Here is a 21,323-nt window from a genome sequence, read left to right as displayed (position 1 = left end):
CATCACTCCCAGAATAAAGGGTAAAGATGTGCCCTGGATATCAGTGAAAAAAGCAGTGGGGAAAAAATCCTACACTGACTGAACAGGTTAGAACTTGCCATATATTAAAAAACTAAAACTAAAAACTAAAAAATATAGGATTAACAGAAACAGCTTTACTGGACCCAGAAAAATATGTACCAAAATGTTGAGTAATCACTTAGTGATGACTTAGAAAATAATGCTGAAATTAGTAATGTCATCATGGATTTCTGGAAAACAAGTCATGACAAACTAATCATATATCTTTTTTTTCAATAGAGTTACAAGCTTAGCAGATACAGGGAATGCTGTGAATGTATTATATCTTGATATCAGTAAGTTCTTTGATAAGGTTCCCCATGATCTCCTTGTAAACTAGTAAGATGTGTGTTGGACAATGCTACCATTAGTTGTATTTGTAACTGGTTAAGTGACTGAACCCAACGGTTCCTCTTTATTCTGGAAAGAAGTGACTAGTGGAGTAACATAGGGTTCTGTCTTAGGCCTTGTGCTTCAATGACTTTATTAATCACTTCGATGAAAGTTTAGAGAGCATGCTTATCAAGTTTGCAGATGACACCAAGTTGGGAGGGATGGCGAATACTCCAGAGGACAGGATTGGAATTCAAAATAATTTTAACAGATTAGAGAGCTGGGGCAAAACTAAAATGAATTTCAATAAGGAGAAATATAGAATACTTCACTTAGGCAGGAAAAAAAATGAAATGCACAGATACAGGGTGAGTGATGACTGGTTCGACAACAGACCATGTGAAAAAGATCTTGAAGTCTTAGTGGACAACAAGTTGAACATGAGGCACTAGTATCAAGCAGCAACTGAAAAAACCAGTGAGATTTTGGGCTGCATCAAAAAGAGTACAGTGATACCTCGACTTACGAATGAGCCAACTTGCAAGTTTTTAGTTTTTTGACATACGAGCCATCGCTTGACTCCTTTTATGCTTAAAGATACAAGCGGAGATCCAAATTATGAACTAGATAATCCTTTTTGCAGCCTCCTCCTCCACCACTGTCTCCCCTCCCACAAGTCCCTCTCAAACTCTCCTGCAACTCTTTTTTCTCTCTTTCCCCTCCCTTCATTTTTTCTTCACCTTCTCACAATAGTAGGTGACAACATTTGGGAAAGGAAGGGGTGGGAAGGGGAGTTTGCATGTGGCCATGAGGGGAGCAGGAGCATGTGTGCAAGGCAGAGGCAGCGGCACAAGCATCCCTTCATCAACCACCACTGAGGAGGATGAGGGAGGGAGTGGCAACTGAGGAAAAGGAAGGAAGGAAGCAATGGAGGAGGACTTCCTTTCCCTTTCAGCAAGCTTCCTTGGGCTGGTGAAGGAGCAAGGGGTCTTCTCCCTCTCCCCTTCCCTGAACAGTACTGTTTTCTGGTGGAATGGCCCCCTCCTCTCCCACCGCCCCAGACAACAAATGTACTCAGTGCAAGCCATCAACAGGAGACCCTGCCAAGTGTCCAGTGTTGAAATATTTGAAATGATGTCATAAGAAAGAGGGAGCAGGCTTGGTGTCTGTTGTCCTGGAGGCTAGGGCTCAGAGCAATGGGTTCAAATTGTTGAAGTGAGAATGATTGTATATAGAGTTGTTTAAATGTAATTGGGTTATAGTGGTGCAATGTGAGCTGGAGATTGCATCATGCACTGTCTGCTGTCCACTATTCAAGTATGTAAAGAGTTAACTGTGTATTGCATCAGACAGCAGAGGTGGTTATAAATAGCTCCCTGTGTTATCTGTTATCTCTCTGCCCTCTGCTCTTTGCCTGTCTGCACTCTGTCTGTATATATCGTCTTGAGAGTTTTCCGTTTGTTAGTAAATCTTGTATAGAAAGTCAAACAGGCTTCAGCCTATTTATTGGTGCCAGTGATTCTTCGTTGATCTTCCGCTGCATGTGTGTTTTTTCAAACTGCGCGCTCTGACACAAATTACAGGAAAGGAGATTGCTCCTGAACATTAGGAAGAACTTCCTGACTACAAGAGCTTTCAACCGTGGAACTTGTTGCCTCAGAGTGTGGCGGAGGAAACACCTTCCTTGGAGATTTTTAAACAGAGGCTAGATGGCCATCTGTCAGGGGCTCTTTGATTGTGCTTTTCCTGCATGCAGAAATTGGACTAGCTGGCCCAATTGGTCTCTTCCAACTCTATTATTCTATGATTCTAAGATTCTATAAATAGGAGGTACTCAAAGTAGTGCAATTGCACAGAGAACTGACATGAGTTATCTATATTTCATTACTGTAACTATAAATATAATCTATCTGTTAAACATAAAAATATACATTTAGTTGACTTTTTCTATTTAAGGTTTAATTTTATGTTATTTATACTTTTGATTACTTTTTGGTTTATGTAAATAATTTTAATGTAAATAATTTGTCCAATTACATCCAATTATGCTTTCATTATTATTTTAATTCATGAGGAGAGAGATAAACAACCAAAGATAAATAATTTAAATATTGATGAAAATTTTCACATCACTACATGATGTGGATCTAGTTACAACTGGGAAGGATAGAGAAATGTAAAATACTATGGTGCCAGAACAAAATGAAATTATACCAACTCAGACAAAATAGAGATAAAGCAAGAAGAAAACATCAGAGCCAATTTTTGTTACATATAATTTATGCTCCCAATCTCGCAGTGTCAGAGTTTGTTTTAAAAACTAATCTAAGCAAAATACTGAATTATAATATTGTGATACGGAATTTGTTGGGAGCAAATCTCAAACTCCTGTCATAAAACTGTCATTCAAAGCAAACAACACAATACCTGAGATTAGATCTTATTTTCTAACATTTTGCAGAAAGTTCTAAATTCAAGATACATACAACTGTAAACTCCACTCCAGTTTTGAGTTTCATTTGACTTTCACACACTTACTAATAATTTCTTTTTTATCCACTACTTTTTCCACAGGTTTCCCCCTGATGTAGCCTCACCGTGTCTGAATATGAAAGTTGTTGGTGGTTCCAGTGTGCTCGTAGTCATGGATGGCAGCTGCAAAGATCATAGCAAAGATTTCCAGCTCTGTCAACCAGTGCTGAAAAAAAGAGATTTTACGAGGAGTCAGAGAAGATGTCACTTTCTCAAACTTTAAAAGACATTTTGTTTTGTAAAGAAAAGTTCTGTTTGTTAGCTAAGAATGCCACACTCCTTTTAACTCTAACATCCAACCACTGCAGCTGAAGAATAGTCCTGCAGGATGAGATAAGCATTTATCTGAGCCAACCTATGATTGGCTAGCTGCACTGACCTGTCTCAAAAAATAATTTTTCAGAAATTCTGTAAAAATTTTGTTCTTAGGCTCTTTTCAAACTGTTAGGAGAATTCTTCTCTAATCACAAGAATATTGCCTTAAAATGCCTGCTACCCATTTTGTTACCTTCAAATAGTATAGAGAATTTGAGCAACCAATTTCTGTTCATGCCCTGTCTCTGCCTACTGGTGCCCTCAAAATTCTCAGGGACTCATCTTTCCTAATCTTGTTACTTGAATTCAATGAATCAAAACCTTTCTAGTTGAGCACATTAGATTAAAGACTGTCTATATATTAACCTACGGTTCAGAATACCAAAAATTCCAGATGCTACAAACCACACACTTAGCAGATATACTACGTTGACAATATAGTTATTGTATATCGGGATGGAAAACATTTTTGCCCCTGTTGGTTTCCCAACAAAATAATGAGTTTCCTAACATTCCAGAATTTGCTGCCAAGGAATAATAAATGATAATAATAACTTTATTCTTGTAAACCGCCACCATCTCCCCGAAGGGACTCGGGCAGCTTACATGGGGATCAAACACAGGCCGGGCTGTGGCGCAGGCTGGAAAGCAAGCCAGCTGCAACAAATCACTCTGACCAAGAGGTCATGAGTTCGAGGCCAGCCCATGCCTGCGTCTTGTCTCTGTCTCCGTTCTATGTTATGGCATTGAATGTTTGCCTTTATGTGTGCAATGTGATCCGCCCTGCATCCCCTTCGGGGTGAGAAGGGCGGAATATAAATGCTGTAAACAAATAAATAAATAAATAAGGTATTAAAGTTACATAATTAAGAACATATAACAAATAAACAATATAATTAAAACAATGAAAACCGGAAAAGTAAAAACATCATAAAAATACATCAATCAACCTCACCACCAGTAACTGGTAAAAGTGGGCATGTTCAGATTTGAGAGGGAAGGACAAGGCTTGTGCAAAATGCAGAACAATAGGACCGGGGCTGGAAATAAAGTGCTAGGAAACCAAAACAATAAATTAGGGCTGGGCAGCCATGATCGGGAGCTAAACCGTTATTCAAAGGCACGTTGAATATCCAAGGGAGAACACTGCAGTGGTAAACATCATTCCATTTTCCTGGGTTTTCCTGGGTTTAATCATAACAGAAAAAATGCATTTTTCCTGCACAATCCCATCACTACCAATTTTTGTATAGCAAAGTTGTTTTCTGAGCAGGAAACAACTCGTTCCATGCAGGAAGCAATTGTTTTCATGACAAGTGTATGCTCCACACAAAAAAGTGGATATTTATATCTCTTCATAACGATAGGTATCTTAGAGACGTCACACAGTCCAAATATTTATTGAGAACTGCACAAAATATTTATTGGGGATTGCACAAAATTCTTTTTCTCCCAACAATATGGAGAAAATTATGAAGATCATTCATTTTTGCAAGCAAAGAGTGCAAACAGTATGCTGTAGAAATAGGCGATACAGTTATGAAATAATGTATAGTACACCTCACCTCTGCTGTGGCTAGTTCTGGTTTTACTATTGTCATCTTGAAGAAGGATGACTGTCAGTGGTAAAATAACAGACCAAAGTCCACTGAAATAGACACACAGAGTCTACACAAATGAAGATATAATTTCCAACTGGCAAAAAATAAATCCACTATGTATGTATGTGTGAACACATAGTAGGGTGTATCTTTGTGAATGTGCTTCTTATAAATTAAAATGTGCATTAGATTTGAGGGTACATTAGACTTGAGTAAATACATGTATATTGTTAAACTATGAGCCCTCATGCCTGGGTATTGCAAGGAAACTCCAAAGAGCCTGAAACACAGTTAAGAAAACACTGACATGGAGAACTATTAGAAAAATCAGAAATATTGGTAGTTTTTGCTGGGAACGTTAAAACTGTCAAACAAAATATTGGGAGAAATAGATATAAGGAAATACGGTATCTCAGAATGAGCTTATGCACATGGAAAGAGAAATGCAACACAGAACAGAAGAAGCATTCATCATTCTATTTCCCAATTACCCCAGTGATGACATCAGTTTTTACTGTGCATAATGATGATCTGCTTATTAACCATGAAACAAGGCATGTTTTTTAATTAGCAGAATTTAATTCAATTTACAGAGACTACAGAGCTTTTTGGGATGGGGTTGGAGAGAAAGTGTTTAATTGCAATCATTATTTTAATCTTTGATAATGCCACATGCCTGTGAGGTTGGTAAGACTGAAAAAAGAATGATTGGGCCACAATCACCCTGTGCATTTCCAGTGAGACTCAGATTTAGATTTTCCAAATCCCCTTCCACCACTCTGGGAAACATATAACATTGTGTCTCCAAACAGATTTTGCTAACACTTTCGTTGGGAAATGCAGAAGAAAAGCAAGATAGCTCAACTTGGGAGGATGACAAAAGGAACAAGGTCAAATTCCCCATTCTCAGCATCAACTATTTTGAAGTCTTTTAAACAAGTTGTAGATCACTCACATCACATATAGTTTGGCTGTCAGGTTTCCTTGGATGAGCAAAAATATTATTGACTTTTCAGTTGTAAACTGTGAAAGGAAATATAAGGTTCAGCACATAGAGCAAAATAAGGAAATTGTGCTGGGAAATGGCAGCCAAATAAGCTACTCCTTATTGGTTCCAGTGGAGGCCCTCAGGTAGACCAGAAAAATACATTTCAGGGAACTTGTGCATGAGCTTTTTTTATCAATTTGAGAACATATTGCAAATTGAGAACATATTGCAAGCCGCTTCAGGTGTGAGAGAATTTGCCATCTACAAAGACGTTGCCCAGGGGATTCCAAATGTGTTACCATCCTGTGGGAGGCTTCTCTTATGTCCCCACGTGGGAAGCTGGGGCTGACAGATGGGAGCTCACCTCGTTTTGCGAATTCAAACCGCCGATCTTCACGCCAGCAGTTCAGCCAGCACAAGGGTTTAATCCATTGAGCCACCGCATTGTGCATTGTACAAGATTTGGATCAAACTTATTTAGGAAACTCTCAAAAGCATAGATTATCTCTAGATGGAGACTGTTCAGTTATAGGTGGCTTCAGCATGTCACTATATTTATTCCTCTTAAAACTGAGCATCACTGCTGCCATGTATACACAGGACTGCAGAATAATTTCCCATGGAAATGAATTAGACCTCAATCTCAATCTTGTCCAACAGTGAACAAATAGGGAGGGGACCGTTTTTCACACATATCCCCCCCCCCCACACACACACACAAGGATGAACTGGTGAGTCTGACACAACTAGAAGTATTTTCACATACTTCTAGTTGTTATGTTTTTGCCCCTTTTCTTACAGTTTATATTATACAGGCTGTGAAGGCAAGACCACTGCATTTTGCTGCTCTTTTAATCCATTTGTAAAGGGTAAGTGAAAAACCCCACCACACCAAAATTGCTAGTGGTTCTATGAGATTTGGCAGTCTACAGAGGCAACAGATTGGAGTCCTGAATGTTGTATTTTCTTCCACCCTGATTTAAACCATTAAACCTTTATAATAATAATAATAATAATAATAATAATAATAATAATAATAATAATAATAATAATAATAATAATAATAAGTTTATTTATATCCCGCCTCCATCTCCCCCGAAGGGGACTCGGGGCGGCTCACAGCAAAATCAGATACAACACAATGATAAAATAAAATATGAAACATCAAAGAGCAATAATAAAAACCAATAATAATATATACACAGCAGCCGGAAAAAAAAAACCCACAACACAACACGGTATTAAAACATCGAGTTAAAAACAATGAGGTTGCATAGCGGATAAGCAAGGTGCACATTATGACTTGCAAATTTTAAATAGATAAAGTGCAATAGATTCATTTAAAATCACATCGGGTAGGGAGGAGCCCTGAATTAATATCAAGTAATCAGGAAAAGAGCGACTAGTACAAAAGGTCGAGGGTTCTCTTATGGGTTCTTGCTATGCACTCACAATATTAACTTATTCAAACAATGACTGCTTCAATGTGTTGTTGGAGTAACATAACATAATCTATTGTAATTCCTAAAACCTATAGGCAAAGTATTTATTATAATTGTGGTTGTATTTTGTCATTTTGATTTGAAATATATATGATTCTTGTGATTTTTTTTTATTTCACTGTTGCTTTTTATTATGTTTTTATGAAAATGAACCCCCTTTGGGCAATTGAGTGGATAATGTGACTGTACTGACAGGGTTAATGGGAATTTATATCCATAAAAGAAATGTTGCAAGATTTTTCTTTTTAACTTGAGGGAGAGAGTTCCTTAACAAGTGAAATTTCAAACTCTTATGACAGACTTCCTTCCTCTAAAATCTTAATAAAGGAGTAAGAGCCTGCTGCATTAGAGCTTACGGGAAATTCTATGCAACACTGCCAATTTTTTTTTCAGACTCCTGCTTTCTGCAGGGTTCCCATTACATTTTCTAACTTAAGACCTATGTAAGCAAAGCTTATTCAAACAACAGTGCCCTAAGGGTGACTTATAACTTCAGAGTTATTACATTGGCCAAGTTCCTGTTTTCCAAAAAAGAAAACTACCAGAGATAGTATCAGAGACTTTATAACCAATGGTTGCTTTTCACATGAATCAGATCTGGTTTTCCTATTAACACCAACTATACCAGTTTTAATGTTATTCATCTAAGTCCACAGAGCCTACAAGATGTGGGCAATTATCAGGGGATGGGGACCACATTGGCTCCTGCAGAATTTCTGCTCTGACTCTATCTACCCACACACACATACTGGAAAATGTTACATGCATTCCAGCAGTAGGCAAGATAAGTGCATGGAGTAGGGCCAGATCACAGTTAGTGGGACCAGGTGTAATTGTCTTCAATTTATTCATTTGTAATTATATTTAAATTATGTATTATATAGTGAGAATTTTAATATGTATTGATTGTATATGTTCTTTTAAACCTTTTGGCATAGTTGCTACTATTTGTATTTCTTTACACTTTCTGCTTTATTTTATCCCTATGCTTTGTACTACCACCACTACTACTACTACTATTCTTTTATGTTGCAGTGGGGACCATTCCATCCCAAATGCAATCTTTGCTTAGTTCCAAATAGACCTAGTAATTAGTGAGTTAAACTAGTACAAACCAAGTGAATGACATTGTAGCCAATGATTTCTGATTTACTTGGAATCCATGCCCATATATCTTCTTGCCCCTTCCAAGGAGTGACACAAATGCCTGCTCTGCTCATACCGTTGGTGGCTGTTCATGAACTAAAAACAATAGTAGGTGCAAAGAGGCTTGGGACATCATCACATTAATTACTGGATTCACCACGGATCATGGCAAATCCAACGGGGCCTGGAGAAGGAACTAGTTGCCTCACGGCCTACATCACCCACCTTGCCGCTAACCCCATCCCACAGGGGGAAGCCTCTGCCAACCGGCTTCCTCCCATTTTCCTGATGCAAAACGAGAAGTCTCCTGTCTTACCACTGCTGTGGTCAATGTTGCTATCACCCCTCTTCAGGCACAAACTCCACTGCAAATAGATCAACATCATGGGATGGTAGCTGGTAGGCTCTGTGCCTGAAAAGGGGTGAAAGCAGAGTAGGATGGGCAATTTTGTCCATCTGATGAGGCCCTTGGACCATACAAGGGCTGCATAACTTGCCAAAAATTCCTCCAAAGTGTGAGAAAACAAAACCAAAATAGCCCAGTTCTGATTCAATCAAAATTAAATCCACTTGAGCAAAAAAAATTATATCAGCCATTTCACACAAAAATTATGCAAATACTTTTGTTATGCACAATTGCTGTTTTTGTATAGAAAAGTAGATATTGCTGCCTGGTAGGTTTTTGTGCAAACTCCCTCAAGCATAAAATCCCATATATTTCTATGCAGACTAATTTCCTCCAAACATTGTGGGATGAGCGAACATCAGGTGAAAATTGTATATAAATACTTTTTCTCTCCAGAAGGGAGAAAACTGGAAATTATTTGTCCTCATTTGAAAGGACAAAACTTTAATTATATTATTCTATAGTGCAAATTGCTGACTTTAGCAAACTAATGTTACAGGTTTAATTCCCCTAGGCCTACATTCTTATGTCTCTTATATATGGAATTGTGAAAACCTAGAACAGCTGGTTCTCTTATTTTTGTTCTGGCATTTTTATTCTCTCCTGGTTCCAACTGAATTGATTTCGACCTTTTTATTGCTTCTTGCATAAACATTCTTGAATATTTGTATCTATGTGTTTTTTCAAACCACAAATATTTCTGTATGCAGCTTTCCATATCTGCATATATATATTTGTCATGTTCATTTTTCAAATCCATGTATACTTTAATGCATAATTATTCCTTAAAGATTTACTTTTTTCTCACAATAGATGATGTATTGCATTCTCTTTCCAAACTTTGGTGGTGAAAATGGATAAGTCTATCCCATTGCTGCCTCATGTACAGTTTAGCAGATATGTGATAAAATGAAACATTAGGATAAACAAAATACATCCTTTGAATTTCACTTCTGGTATCGTAGCCAAAAGTGGAGGTCATTACTATTTTAGTTAATAGTGTAATAATAATTTCTACCTGTCTGCTTTCTTTGGATGGTTCCAGAGTTTTTCAGTTCAAAGATCCACCTTTCTCTGGGTGGATCTTTGTCTTGACTCTCATGGCTTGTTCTTGGCCTTGCAGCTCTTCTGATGTCTGTGGTGGAGTATCCATTGGCCTGTAGAGCCCAGTTTAGGTGGTTTAGTTCACCTTGGAGGAGGTGAGGTTCGCAGATTCTTTGTACACGATTTGTCAGGGCTTTGATTGTGCTTCTTTTTTGACTTGGGTGACGGTTGGAACTTTTATTAAGGTATCTATTTGTGTGTGTAGGTTTTCTGTAGATTGTGTGGCCCAATTGTTGATTGGGTTTGCGGATGACCAGAACATCTAGAAATGGCAGTTTTTCTTCCTTTTCTTTTTCCATGGTGAATTGGATGTTTGGGTGGATGCTGTTGAGGTGGTCCAGGAACTTGCTGAGCTCTTCCTCTCCATGGCTCCAAATGGTGAAGGTGTCATCAACATATCTGAACCATACAGTTGGCTTTTTTGGCGCTGTTCCTAGGGCTTGTTTTTCAAAGTGTTCCATATAGAAATTTGCTACTACTGGGCTGAGCTGGCTCCCCATGGCCACTCCATCTCTCTGTTCATAGAATCCACTGTCCCACTTAAAGTAGCTAGTGGTGAGGCAATGGTGAAACAGGGCTGTGATGACTTCTGGGAAGTTTTGTTTGATTAGTGTAAGAGAAAGGCTTGCAAAAGCAGCAACCCCATATTGTGCTATAAAACCCTTGAAATCCCAACTAGTACATTGTACAATAAGCAATTAAGTTTTTTCCCCAAAGCACACAGTTTAGTTTTTGTGACTTAAGAAAAGAGATCAATCTACTTACCACTACACCCGTCTTAAAAAGGAGATAATGAACTGTCTGTGTGACATCTGCAGCATGCATGAGATTGTGGTATGGATTTTTATGCTTGCTGTAGCCAACTTCCAAGGCTTCCACAAATGAGACAAGAGCAGAAATTGGAATCTACATAAAAACATAGAAAGAAGATGCATGAGGACATGAGCTAAACCTCACAATAACTGGTTATAATCTTATAGAGATTTTACACCAAACTTTAGCTTCTTGTGTACTGGAAGATTATAATCTGCTTTCCAAACAAATAGTATCACATAAACAGAGCATTCTGAGATTGAATGCTTCCAAATATATAACTATATTAAGCACTCAATAGAAAAATAAAAATAAAAAACAATTAAAATGGCTGTATCTCTCATCTCTGATATTAAAATATGTCTGATATTAAAATATGTGACTATGCATAAATATTTCCATTCCAATCAGTAGTTTCATCAGAGTATTTGGTGACTTCTTATTTTGCACATGTTCCCAAGAAACCACATGTCAAGGACAGAACGCCACAAGATTCAAAGTAACAGAGTTTATTAGATTACAGAACTCAAAAATGCCCGTAAAACACAAGGGCCAGGCAGTTTTTGCCTTTAGGAGCAAAAAGGGGCAAAAGTAAATGTTCAAAAGATAAACCGGATTAAACCGGAGTTTAATCCGGGTAAAAACAAACTGCTTGCGTCAGCCTGGGTATAAACGAAACGAAAGCCAAGGAACAAAAGATACAAAGAATGCAACTAATTGGCAGCAGATTCCTCTCTGCTGCCAACACTGTGCTTAGAGTAACTTGCGTCGCTCCCCCACACACACAGCAGACAGGATCTCCAACACGAGTAAAACAGCCAAGGATTGTAGCAGTTGAGTAGACCAGTTCCGTTCCGTAGATCAAAGCCAGAAGCAGACGTTTGTAGTTTTTCCAAGTCCAAGAAGGGGGGAAGACAAGCCGTGGTCAGTTCAGTCCGAGTTCTCAAAGCAGGAGATGGCGTCCGTCAAGAAGACGACGGAGGGTCAAGCTAATAAGAGTAAGCACAGGTTTGCACAAACAAATGCCCACACAATCCCTCCCGCCGTCTGACCCTGGATTCCAATCAACTTACGTCACAGCACAGGAAAGCACACAAGTCTTCAGGGAAGCGTCCCACACACACACGGATCCCAAGCGTTTGCCCAGATTACCTTGCCCAACGCAATTTGCAATTGCTCCCAAGCCCCATTTTATACCAGTTACAAATCTTCATCACTGTCAGCTGTCCTCCTTAACCCGGGCGTTTCCTCATCACTTTCCTCGTCAGAGCTGGAACACCTCTGACTACGCCCAACAGCATCTCCAGCTGTGGATCCCGTCCCATCCCTCCAGCTAAACCATGGGTCTAATCCTGAAGGTCCCCATTCATCTTCTGTCCCATCATGGCCAGTGGCACCCACTTCCTCCCTTACCCGAGTCCAATCCATCTCATCCTCCTCTGAGCTAACCAGCCCCTCCTCCATTCTCTCCGTAAACCCTTCGAAAGACTCCTCGTCAGATGGTGCTGCAAATATGTCTCGCAGTCTTTTTCTCTCTCGCTCCTCGAGAGTATCTGACTCTCGAGGAGTCTTACGCCCACGTCTGTCAGTAACAGAGCCATGAGGCTCAATCATAACACTATCCCCTCTCACAAAGGCCTCCTCCCCCGATGGCGGAGAAGTGGCAGTGATACCCTCCGCTATAGCACCACGACGACTAGAGGTATCAAGTTTCAACAGTGAACGATGAAAGACTGGATGGACCTTTAAACTAGACGGTAAACGCAAACGAAACGCAACAGAAGAAATCTTTTTAACAATAGGAAAGGGACCCAAATACCGAGGCGCAAACTTTCCCCCAGCCTGTTTAATATGTTTGGAAGATAACCACACCAAATCCCCTTCTTCCAACTCCTCCCCTGCCTGCCTGTGGCGGTCAGCCTGAGTCTTCTGCGTTGCCTTAGCTTCCAACAGTAAGCGACGGGCAACATCATGCAATGCAGCCATTTCCGAAGAGCGGTACACAGGGTCCGAAGAGACCACATTGGTCGACGGCGCCACACCTCCCCGTGGGTGAAAACCATAAGTTAGCTCAAATGGCGTATGCTGACTAGACGTGTGCACCGCATTGTTGTAAGCAAATTCCGCCACCGGTAACCACTTTACCCAAGCCGTGGGTTGATCTAAACAAAAACAACGCAGATACTGCTCTAAGAGCCCATTAACCCGTTCCGACTGTCCATCCGTTTGCGGATGGAAAGCTGAAGACACGTTTAACTTAGTCCCCAAACACTCATGGAAGTGTTTCCAAAAGCGTGACACAAATTGCGGAGCCCTATCTGAAATAATCACCTCGGGTGCTCCGTGCAAACGATAGATGTGCTTTGTAAATAGTAAGGCCAACGTAGGGGCCGCCGGAATGGTTGAACAAGGAATAAAATGAGCCAGTTTACTAAATAAATCCACCACCACCCAAATACAAGTATAACCCCCAGACTTAGGCAAATCTGAAATAAAATCCATGGAAATGATTTGCCATGGCCTCTCCGGAACAGGTAAAGACGATAACAACCCTCTAGGGCGCCCAACAGGCGTCTTACTCTGCTGACAAACGGCGCAGCTGTCACAAAAGCGCAGAATGTCTTGCCGCATCTTTGGCCACCAGTAGCTCCTGGTGATAAGCTGTACGGTCTTGAACCTGCCAAAGTGCCCAGCCATGGGTTCGTCATGGTGGGCTCTAATCACCTCCAACCTGAGGGCCCCCACTGGTACGTAAACCTGCCCCCTACGCACCAATACCCCGTCTTGATCCTGGAGATGCGGCAGTATGGTACGGTTACCTGCAGAGAGCAGCATCAGTTGCTCCTGAGTCCACACATCATCCTTCTGAGCCTCAAGGATCTGGTCATGTAACCCAAGCTCATTATCTACAACACACAGAGAGGCAGTAGGCAAGATGGTCTGACATACTACCTGCTCATTGGTCTTAAATTCCGGCTTGCGAGATAAAGCATCGGCCCGCAAGTTTGCCTTCCCCTCCACGAACTGCACCTTGAAGTTAAACCTGGAGAAAAACAAAGCCCAGCGGATTTGACGCTGGTTTAACTTCTTTGCTGTTTGCAAGTGCTCTAAGTTCTTGTGATCAGATCTGACCACGATCTGGTGCCGTGCCCCTTCAAGCCAGTGCCGCCACACCTCAAACGCCACCTTAATCGCCAACAACTCCTTCTCCCATATGGTATAGTTCTGCTCGAAGGGTGTTAGTTGCCGCGAGTAAAATCCACAGGGACGCAAGGTCCCTGAGGAATCCTTCTGAGACAATACAGCCCCCAACGCGTAGCTAGAAGCGTCCGCTTCTACCACGAACGGTCTGTCAACATCAGGATGGGTTAGTATGTTGTCCGATTGAAAACTAGACTTTAGTTGTAGAAACGCCTCGTGAGCTTCCCGCCCCCACACAAATGGCTGTTTCTTGCGCAGAAGCTGCGTCAAAGGTACCGTGAGCTTTGCAAAATTCGGAATAAACTCCCGGTAGTAATTAGCGAAACCCAAGAACCTTTGTACATCCTTCTTAGTCTTCAGCTCCTGCCATGAGTTGACGGCGTCAACCTTATGTGGGTCCATTTTAAGTTCCCTACCTGACACTACATGACCTAGGAACTCCACTTCAGGCACATGAAAGACGCACTTGGAAGCCTTGGCGAAAAGCCCATTAGCCCGCAGTCGGTGCAGAACCTGCTTGACATGTTGACGATGTTCTTTCTCGTCCTTAGAAAAAATCAAGATATCATCCAAATAAATCACTAAAAATTGGTCAATTAGGTCCCTGAACACATCGTTCATGAACCTCTGGAATACCGCAGGAGCATTACAAAGCCCAAAAGGCATGACTCGGAACTCGTGGCATCCGAAACATGTGTTAAATGCCGTCTTCCATTCATCCCCTTCCCGTATACGGATTAAGTTATAGGCCCCCCGCAGGTCAAGCTTGGTAAAGACCTTAGCCCCTTGCACCCTTGATAACAGTTCCGAGATTAAAGGGAGCGGGTACCTATCCCGAATGGTGTATTTGTTTAGGATCCGATAGTCACAGACCAGCCTAAGTTCCCCAGTCTTTTTGGCTACAAAGAATACTGGTGCCGCAGTTGGAGAACTAGATGGGCGAATAAACCCCTTGGCTAAATTTTCATCTAGAAACTCCCGCAAAGCTTGCCTTTCCGGTACAGTCAAGGCATACAACCTCCCTGCTGGCAGTTTCGCACCTTCTGCCAACTTGATGGCGCAATCATATGGCCTGTGCGGTGGTAATTTGTCCGCTTCTCTTTTACAAAATACATCAGAGAACTCCCCATACTCAGCAGGCACTCCCTCCATATCAGAATGAGTAACATTTAGAGTGCAACAATCCTGCCTCTTTAAGATCACTTTACGTGTTGCCCAATCTACTTGTGGGTTTACTACAGCTAGCCAATCCATCCCCAGGATCACATCATATCTAGGCAAGCTCGTAATATCCCACACAAACGTTCCCGTTACTCCCTGCACCTCCCACGTTACTGCTGAGGTTTCATGGTTAACCACCCCAGTCTCCAGCAGTCTCCCATCTGCTCCTTCCACCCACACGTCGCATGCCTTGCGCACTCTAGGAATGCCATGCTTCTTAGCAAACTCAATATCTACATAGGAGACCGTAGCCCCTGAGTCCAGCAGTGCCAAAGTAGAAACAAGTTCCCTTCCCCCAACAGATAATGTAATGGGTACGAAAACATGCTTCCTCCCCTCAGTTGACTGCTTGAGGAGCCCTAGTGCGTTGGACTCACGTCGCACTAGGGCTGGCCTTTTCCCGAAAGCTGGGAAGGTTTCACATTACAATTTTTGGCAAAATGCCCAGCATTCCCACAGTACAAACACAAGCCCAGCTGCCTCCTACGGCTCTTTTCCTCTGTAGACAGCTTTTTAAAGACCCCAAGCTCCATGGGCTCTTCCCCCATCACCACAGGTGCCCTGGTTACATGCATGGGTGGCGCACACATTGCTTTTGAGTGTTTACGAGCCTCGAACCTTGCGTCTAAACGCAGCACCTTAGCTACTAAGGCGTCCCAGCTTTCAGCCGGCTCCAAGCGTGCTAATTCATCCTGGAGCATATCACTTAATCCGGCAGTAAATAAAAGCATGAATGCATTTTCCCCCCAATCCAGCTGGTGGCGATACAGGTTAAACTTATTTAAGTAATCCAAAACAGTCCCCTTTCCCTGTTTCAACCGATACAGAGCCCACCCAGCGTTCTCCGTGCGGAGAGGATCCCCAAAAGTATCAGTTAACAACTTTTTGAAATTATTCAAATTGTCCTTGACTGGGTCATTTCCCAAAATTAAATTAGTGGCCCATTGTCCTGCGGGACCGGTCAACAAACTCAAAATAAAGGCCACCTTGCTAGTGTCTGTAGGAAAAGCATGAACACTGAGCTGAGAAAAATAAAGCTCCACTTGTGCCAAAAAGGTTGGCAACTTGCACCTGGTTCCGTCAAAGCGTTCAGGAGTCAAAACATGTCCTTTCACAGCCTGAGCTGTTTGGCTAACGGTAAAAGCCGTTTGCAATTGGTCTACTTTGGCCCTTAACTCATCCATCGTCTTCCTGACGGGTTTATTGCTGCAATAAACTTTTTATGGGCGTTGGGCAATCTGTCAAGGACAGAACGCCACAAGATTCAAAGTAACAGAGTTTATTAGATTACAGAACTCAAAAATGCCCGTAAAACACAAGGGCCAGGCAGTTTTTGCCTTTAGGAGCAAAAAGGGGCAAAAGTAAATGTTCAAAAGATAAACCGGATTAAACCGGAGTTTAATCCGGGTAAAAACAAACTGCTTGCGTCAGCCTGGGTATAAACGAAACGAAAGCCAAGGAACAAAAGATACAAAGAATGCAACTAATTGGCAGCAGATTCCTCTCTGCTGCCAACACTGTGCTTAGAGTAACTTGCGTCGCTCCCCCACACACACAGCAGACAGGATCTCCAACACGAGTAAAACAGCCAAGGATTGTAGCAGTTGAGTAGACCAGTTCCGTTCCGTAGATCAAAGCCAGAAGCAGACGTTTGTAGTTTTTCCAAGTCCAAGAAGGGGGGAAGACAAGCCGTGGTCAGTTCAGTCCGAGTTCTCAAAGCAGGAGATGGCGTCCGTCAAGAAGACGACGGAGGGTCAAGCTAATAAGAGTAAGCACAGGTTTGCACAAACAAATGCCCACACAATCCCTCCCGCCGTCTGACCCTGGATTCCAATCAACTTACGTCACAGCACAGGAAAGCACACAAGTCTTCAGGGAAGCGTCCCACACACACACGGATCCCAAGCGTTTGCCCAGATTACCTTGCCCAACGCAATTTGCAATTGCTCCCAAGCCCCATTTTATACCAGTTACAAATCTTCATCACTGTCAGCTGTCCTCCTTAACCCGGGCGTTTCCTCATCACTTTCCTCGTCAGAGCTGGAACACCTCTGACTACGCCCAACAGCATCTCCAGCTGTGGATCCCGTCCCATCCCTCCAGCTAAACCATGGGTCTAATCCTGAAGGTCCCCATTCATCTTCTGTCCCATCATGGCCAGTGGCACCCACTTCCTCCCTTACCCGAGTCCAATCCATCTCATCCTCCTCTGAGCTAACCAGCCCCTCCTCCATTCTCTCCGTAAACCCTTCGAAAGACTCCTCGTCAGATGGTGCTGCAAATATGTCTCGCAGTCTTTTTCTCTCTCGCTCCTCGAGAGTATCTGACTCTCGAGGAGTCTTACGCCCACGTCTGTCAGTAACAGAGCCATGAGGCTCAATCATAACACCACACACATGCATAGACATGTCTGATATTAAAATAGAGCTTAGAAAGTTACTTTTAAGAAGAATTAATATAAAGACATGATGAGGCCATCAACACAGTCTCAACTTATCCTTGTTCCATTATTGATGACTCCAGAAGATCTTTACATTCATTCTTATTATAAGTAACTGGTCCCATCCAAGCTACCATTATAATGTAGATTGAACTGCATTATATGATCCCTGTAGACTCATATAATTCAGTTTAACTGCACTGAACTCAATTATATGACCACATAATGCAGTTCAATCTACACTATAATGGCAATGTGGATGGGGCCTAAGCTCTGAATAAGTTTAAAATAAAACACAGTTACGTATGGATCGTGCTGTGCTTGTTTATGATGAAGGATAAGGAAACACATAATCAGGATAGCTCCCAAAAAAAAGAGAGTGAGCGAGAGACAGAGATAAAGCACTTTGGTGATTTACCAAGGTAAATGTTCCGAAATAGTCCAAAAATGTTCTCATTGTAACATAACATCTTTTCTTCACATGTTTAAAAACCTTAAAAACTGTGGCATAGACACTGAGAACTGGGAAGCCCTGGCCCTTGAGTGCTCTAACTGGAGGTCGGCTGTAAACAACAGTGCTGCGGAGTTTGAAGAGGCACGAATGGAGGGCTTAAGGGAGAAAAGTGCCAAGAGGAAGGAGCATCAAGCCAACCCTAACCGAGACCGCCTTCCACCTGGAAACCAATGTCCTTACTGCGAGAGAACATGTGGGTCAAGAATAGGTTTCTTCAGCCACTTACGGATCCACCCCTAAGACCCCACAACTGGAAGACCATCATCCTCGACCTATGAGGGATCACCTAAGTAAGTAATGCATTCCATATATGACATATTTACTGAAGCAGTTTAACTGCATTGAACTCAATTATATGACCACATAATGAAGTTCAATCTGGATGAGGTCTAAGCTCCAGAATGGCTAAGTAAAGCAACATCTACTTTCCCCTCGCCCTTGTATAATAAGATACTATTTTTGTCTAGAAAATGTTCACATATTATAATTTAATTTCAGGTAGCCATTGTGTGTTTTGTTTTGCATTTTTTGTACTGGCTAGTAAGCAAAATGAAATTGCAAAAGACAATGATAAGCTCCTCTTAAAGTGAGGACAACTACTGCTTCTCCTCATTATGGGTGTCGCTGGAGTTCTATTTTGAATGGAAACAACAATGCAGAAACAAAGAGACTTGCGGCTCTCCCATATCTTAATATTCAAAGTGATAATGAATAAAACATGAGAGCTCTTCAGGATAGTGGGTGCAACACAAAGATGTAGAAGGGAAGAGATAAGACAACCATCCTAGCAAGGGTTGGCAGGTCAAAAGTGTGTAAGAACGTATGATGAGGAAAACCCCATCTGGACATGAACAACCAAAAAGGACAGATGGAGTAGATGGACTGACTATATGTAAGGGACACTTGAGCTGAAAACTCTACTGAAAGCAGCATTGGATGATTTTTACAGAAAAGACAATAAATGCTTCCCATTTCATTCCACAGGAAGTATAATTGAGCCCTGTTTTGCTGAAACATTGAGATGCTATTACAAATCTGGCATTAAACAGTTATTGTTATAATAATAGTAATAACAATAATATTTATCTTCCTAAAAAGAAAAAAAAGAGGCTAACAACACTAAAAGCAATATAATATACAATTTAAAACCTTAAAAATGTAAACACTCAAAGCGGATTAAACACTGAAACTATTAATAAGAAAAAGCTAAAACCACTAAACCATTAAAATCCTTTTAACATAACTGAAAATGTTATAATTCAGGTGATATGTGTGTTACTGTTGACATACATAACCAATATGCTAACAATAGCAGAAATACAACATTTGTGATATTTTTCCTACTGGTTAACTACATAAGATGAAAATGGAAAGGCACTGCAGGATCACTGACCTTGAAACGGCTGATCAGATCATAGCGGGTGAGCAATTCATAGAAAATAAATTTCAGTGCATGTTCCCCACTAGCATCATTTAGTGCAAATACATCAAAGGACCACTTGTCAACATTCTAGGGGAGAAACACAGAATTAATATGTTATCTTCATCAGCTATAGTACAAAAGCATAATTTTATGAAATATGAAGCAAAATGTTTATCATTTTTAAAGCTTTCATCTAAAGTAGCCAGTGTGTATTTTGCTTGATGCTATTCAACATCTTAACAATTTTTTTTAGTTTTAAGCAGATAACTTATACTCAATTGGTGCCTTTTCTGTCATGTACTGTACTAAACACAAAGAATCGTATTTAAGAATTTAATACTGATTTAAATTTTAAGAATATTGGAGGCCCACCCTATTGTTGGAATAATATACGTTGTGCGGTGGCAGGAGTGGCCTTTTGCTTCCCAGGGTCAATGGCATGTCTAATACATCACAAATACATCTTAACAATTTTTTTTAGTTTTAAGCAGATAACTTATACTCAATTGGTGCCTTTTCTGTCATGTACTGTACTAAACACTGGGAAGCAAAAGGCCACTCCTGCCACCGCACAACGTATATTATTCCAACAATAGGGTTTTATAATAACTTACAATTTTGTAAATTACTTCCATGAATTCTGTAAGTGCTCAATAAACCATTGAAACAAACAAATACATTAGGCATTCAAAGAGCATGAACAGTTCATCACAAAGGTTTCAGTGCTTAACACATAAATAATCCCTCAAACGACTGTAGTTTGGAGACCTCTTTAATTTAATAGAGTTCTTTTGGACTGACCTTTCTTTTTGGATATGGTATAATGACAAGAAAATACCCCAATTTTTCTGGTGGCTACAGTTGCCTATTTAAAAACCAACCATGTGGTAATAGATGCCACACAGATCAATATGAAATTACTTCGTCAAGTCACACATTCAAATTCTTCAGTGTTAAAATTGTTAATTTTATAACAGTAATTAATGGCACCCTCTGGCCATTCAATATATTATCACATAGCTACCTAACTACAACAGCGACAAAGAACTTTTATTGAGAATTTTTATTGCAGTTTTTAAGTAATGTAGATTCAAATGTACAAATGTAATGGACAAAGGCAGAAAAGGGGAAATACCAAATCACACAGCAAATCAGACTTAGAAGGTAATTTCTGTTAACACTTCTTATACATTATACATTTGATTATAAAACTAATATCCTAATGTAACTGTAATTTCCCCCCAATGTGTTTTCAGACTAAGTGAAATTCCTCCCAGCAACAAAAAAACCCAGCAGAGTAGGAAGGACACATGCTGATACAAAATTTACTGCCTGGTGTGAAAATAAAATTTTGAAAACAGTAGTATACATTTTCAACACACTCCAAATGTATTTCTGCCATCTTGTAAACAACTTTTAATGTGTTGCACAACAAGAGGTGGTAGGTGGCAGGGTGTAAAGAAATATTAGTGTTCGAAAATTATAGCTTTTGAATCTTTGTTGTGCTAACATTGGGGAAAGGAATGTGCCTGGTGAATAAAATGATCAGTTGAAACCTTCTGGAGCCATATTCGAATCAGCAACACTGCAGGTTTCTTGTTTCATCTCAAGGACTACAATTTGCCAGGCACAGCACATTCATTTCAATGTCAGTAGCGATATAATATATGTTTATATAGTCAGCCTTACACATTAACTGAGGTTACAGACAAATTATCCTTGTA

At 40.7% G+C, this 21,323-nt stretch overlaps 1 protein-coding gene across 14 annotated transcripts in view; it reads right to left on the bottom strand.

The window, feature by feature from the left end:
• The window catches only part of pde1c (phosphodiesterase 1C), a 436,419-nt gene that overhangs the window by 67,202 nt on the left and 347,894 nt on the right, over nucleotides 1-21,323 (bottom strand). For all 14 annotated transcript variants that reach the window (XR_009999660.1, XR_009999661.1, XM_062957310.1 and 11 more), the window contains 3 exons: nucleotides 19,570-19,686; nucleotides 10,753-10,893; nucleotides 2,991-3,091 (listed from right to left, as the gene is read on the bottom strand). Coding sequence is in view for 12 of the 14 variants with exons in the window: in XM_062957310.1 (XP_062813380.1) it covers nucleotides 2,991-3,091; nucleotides 10,753-10,893; nucleotides 19,570-19,686 (359 nt within the window). In the remaining 2 variants the exon portion in view is untranslated. The remainder of the gene's footprint in view (nucleotides 1-2,990; nucleotides 3,092-10,752; nucleotides 10,894-19,569; nucleotides 19,687-21,323) is intronic.

This window comes from Anolis carolinensis, chromosome 6 (assembly GCF_035594765.1).
Source record: "Anolis carolinensis isolate JA03-04 chromosome 6, rAnoCar3.1.pri, whole genome shotgun sequence".
NCBI lineage: Eukaryota > Metazoa > Chordata > Lepidosauria > Squamata > Dactyloidae > Anolis > Anolis carolinensis.
This window is presented reverse-complemented; position numbering and strand designations above follow the sequence as displayed.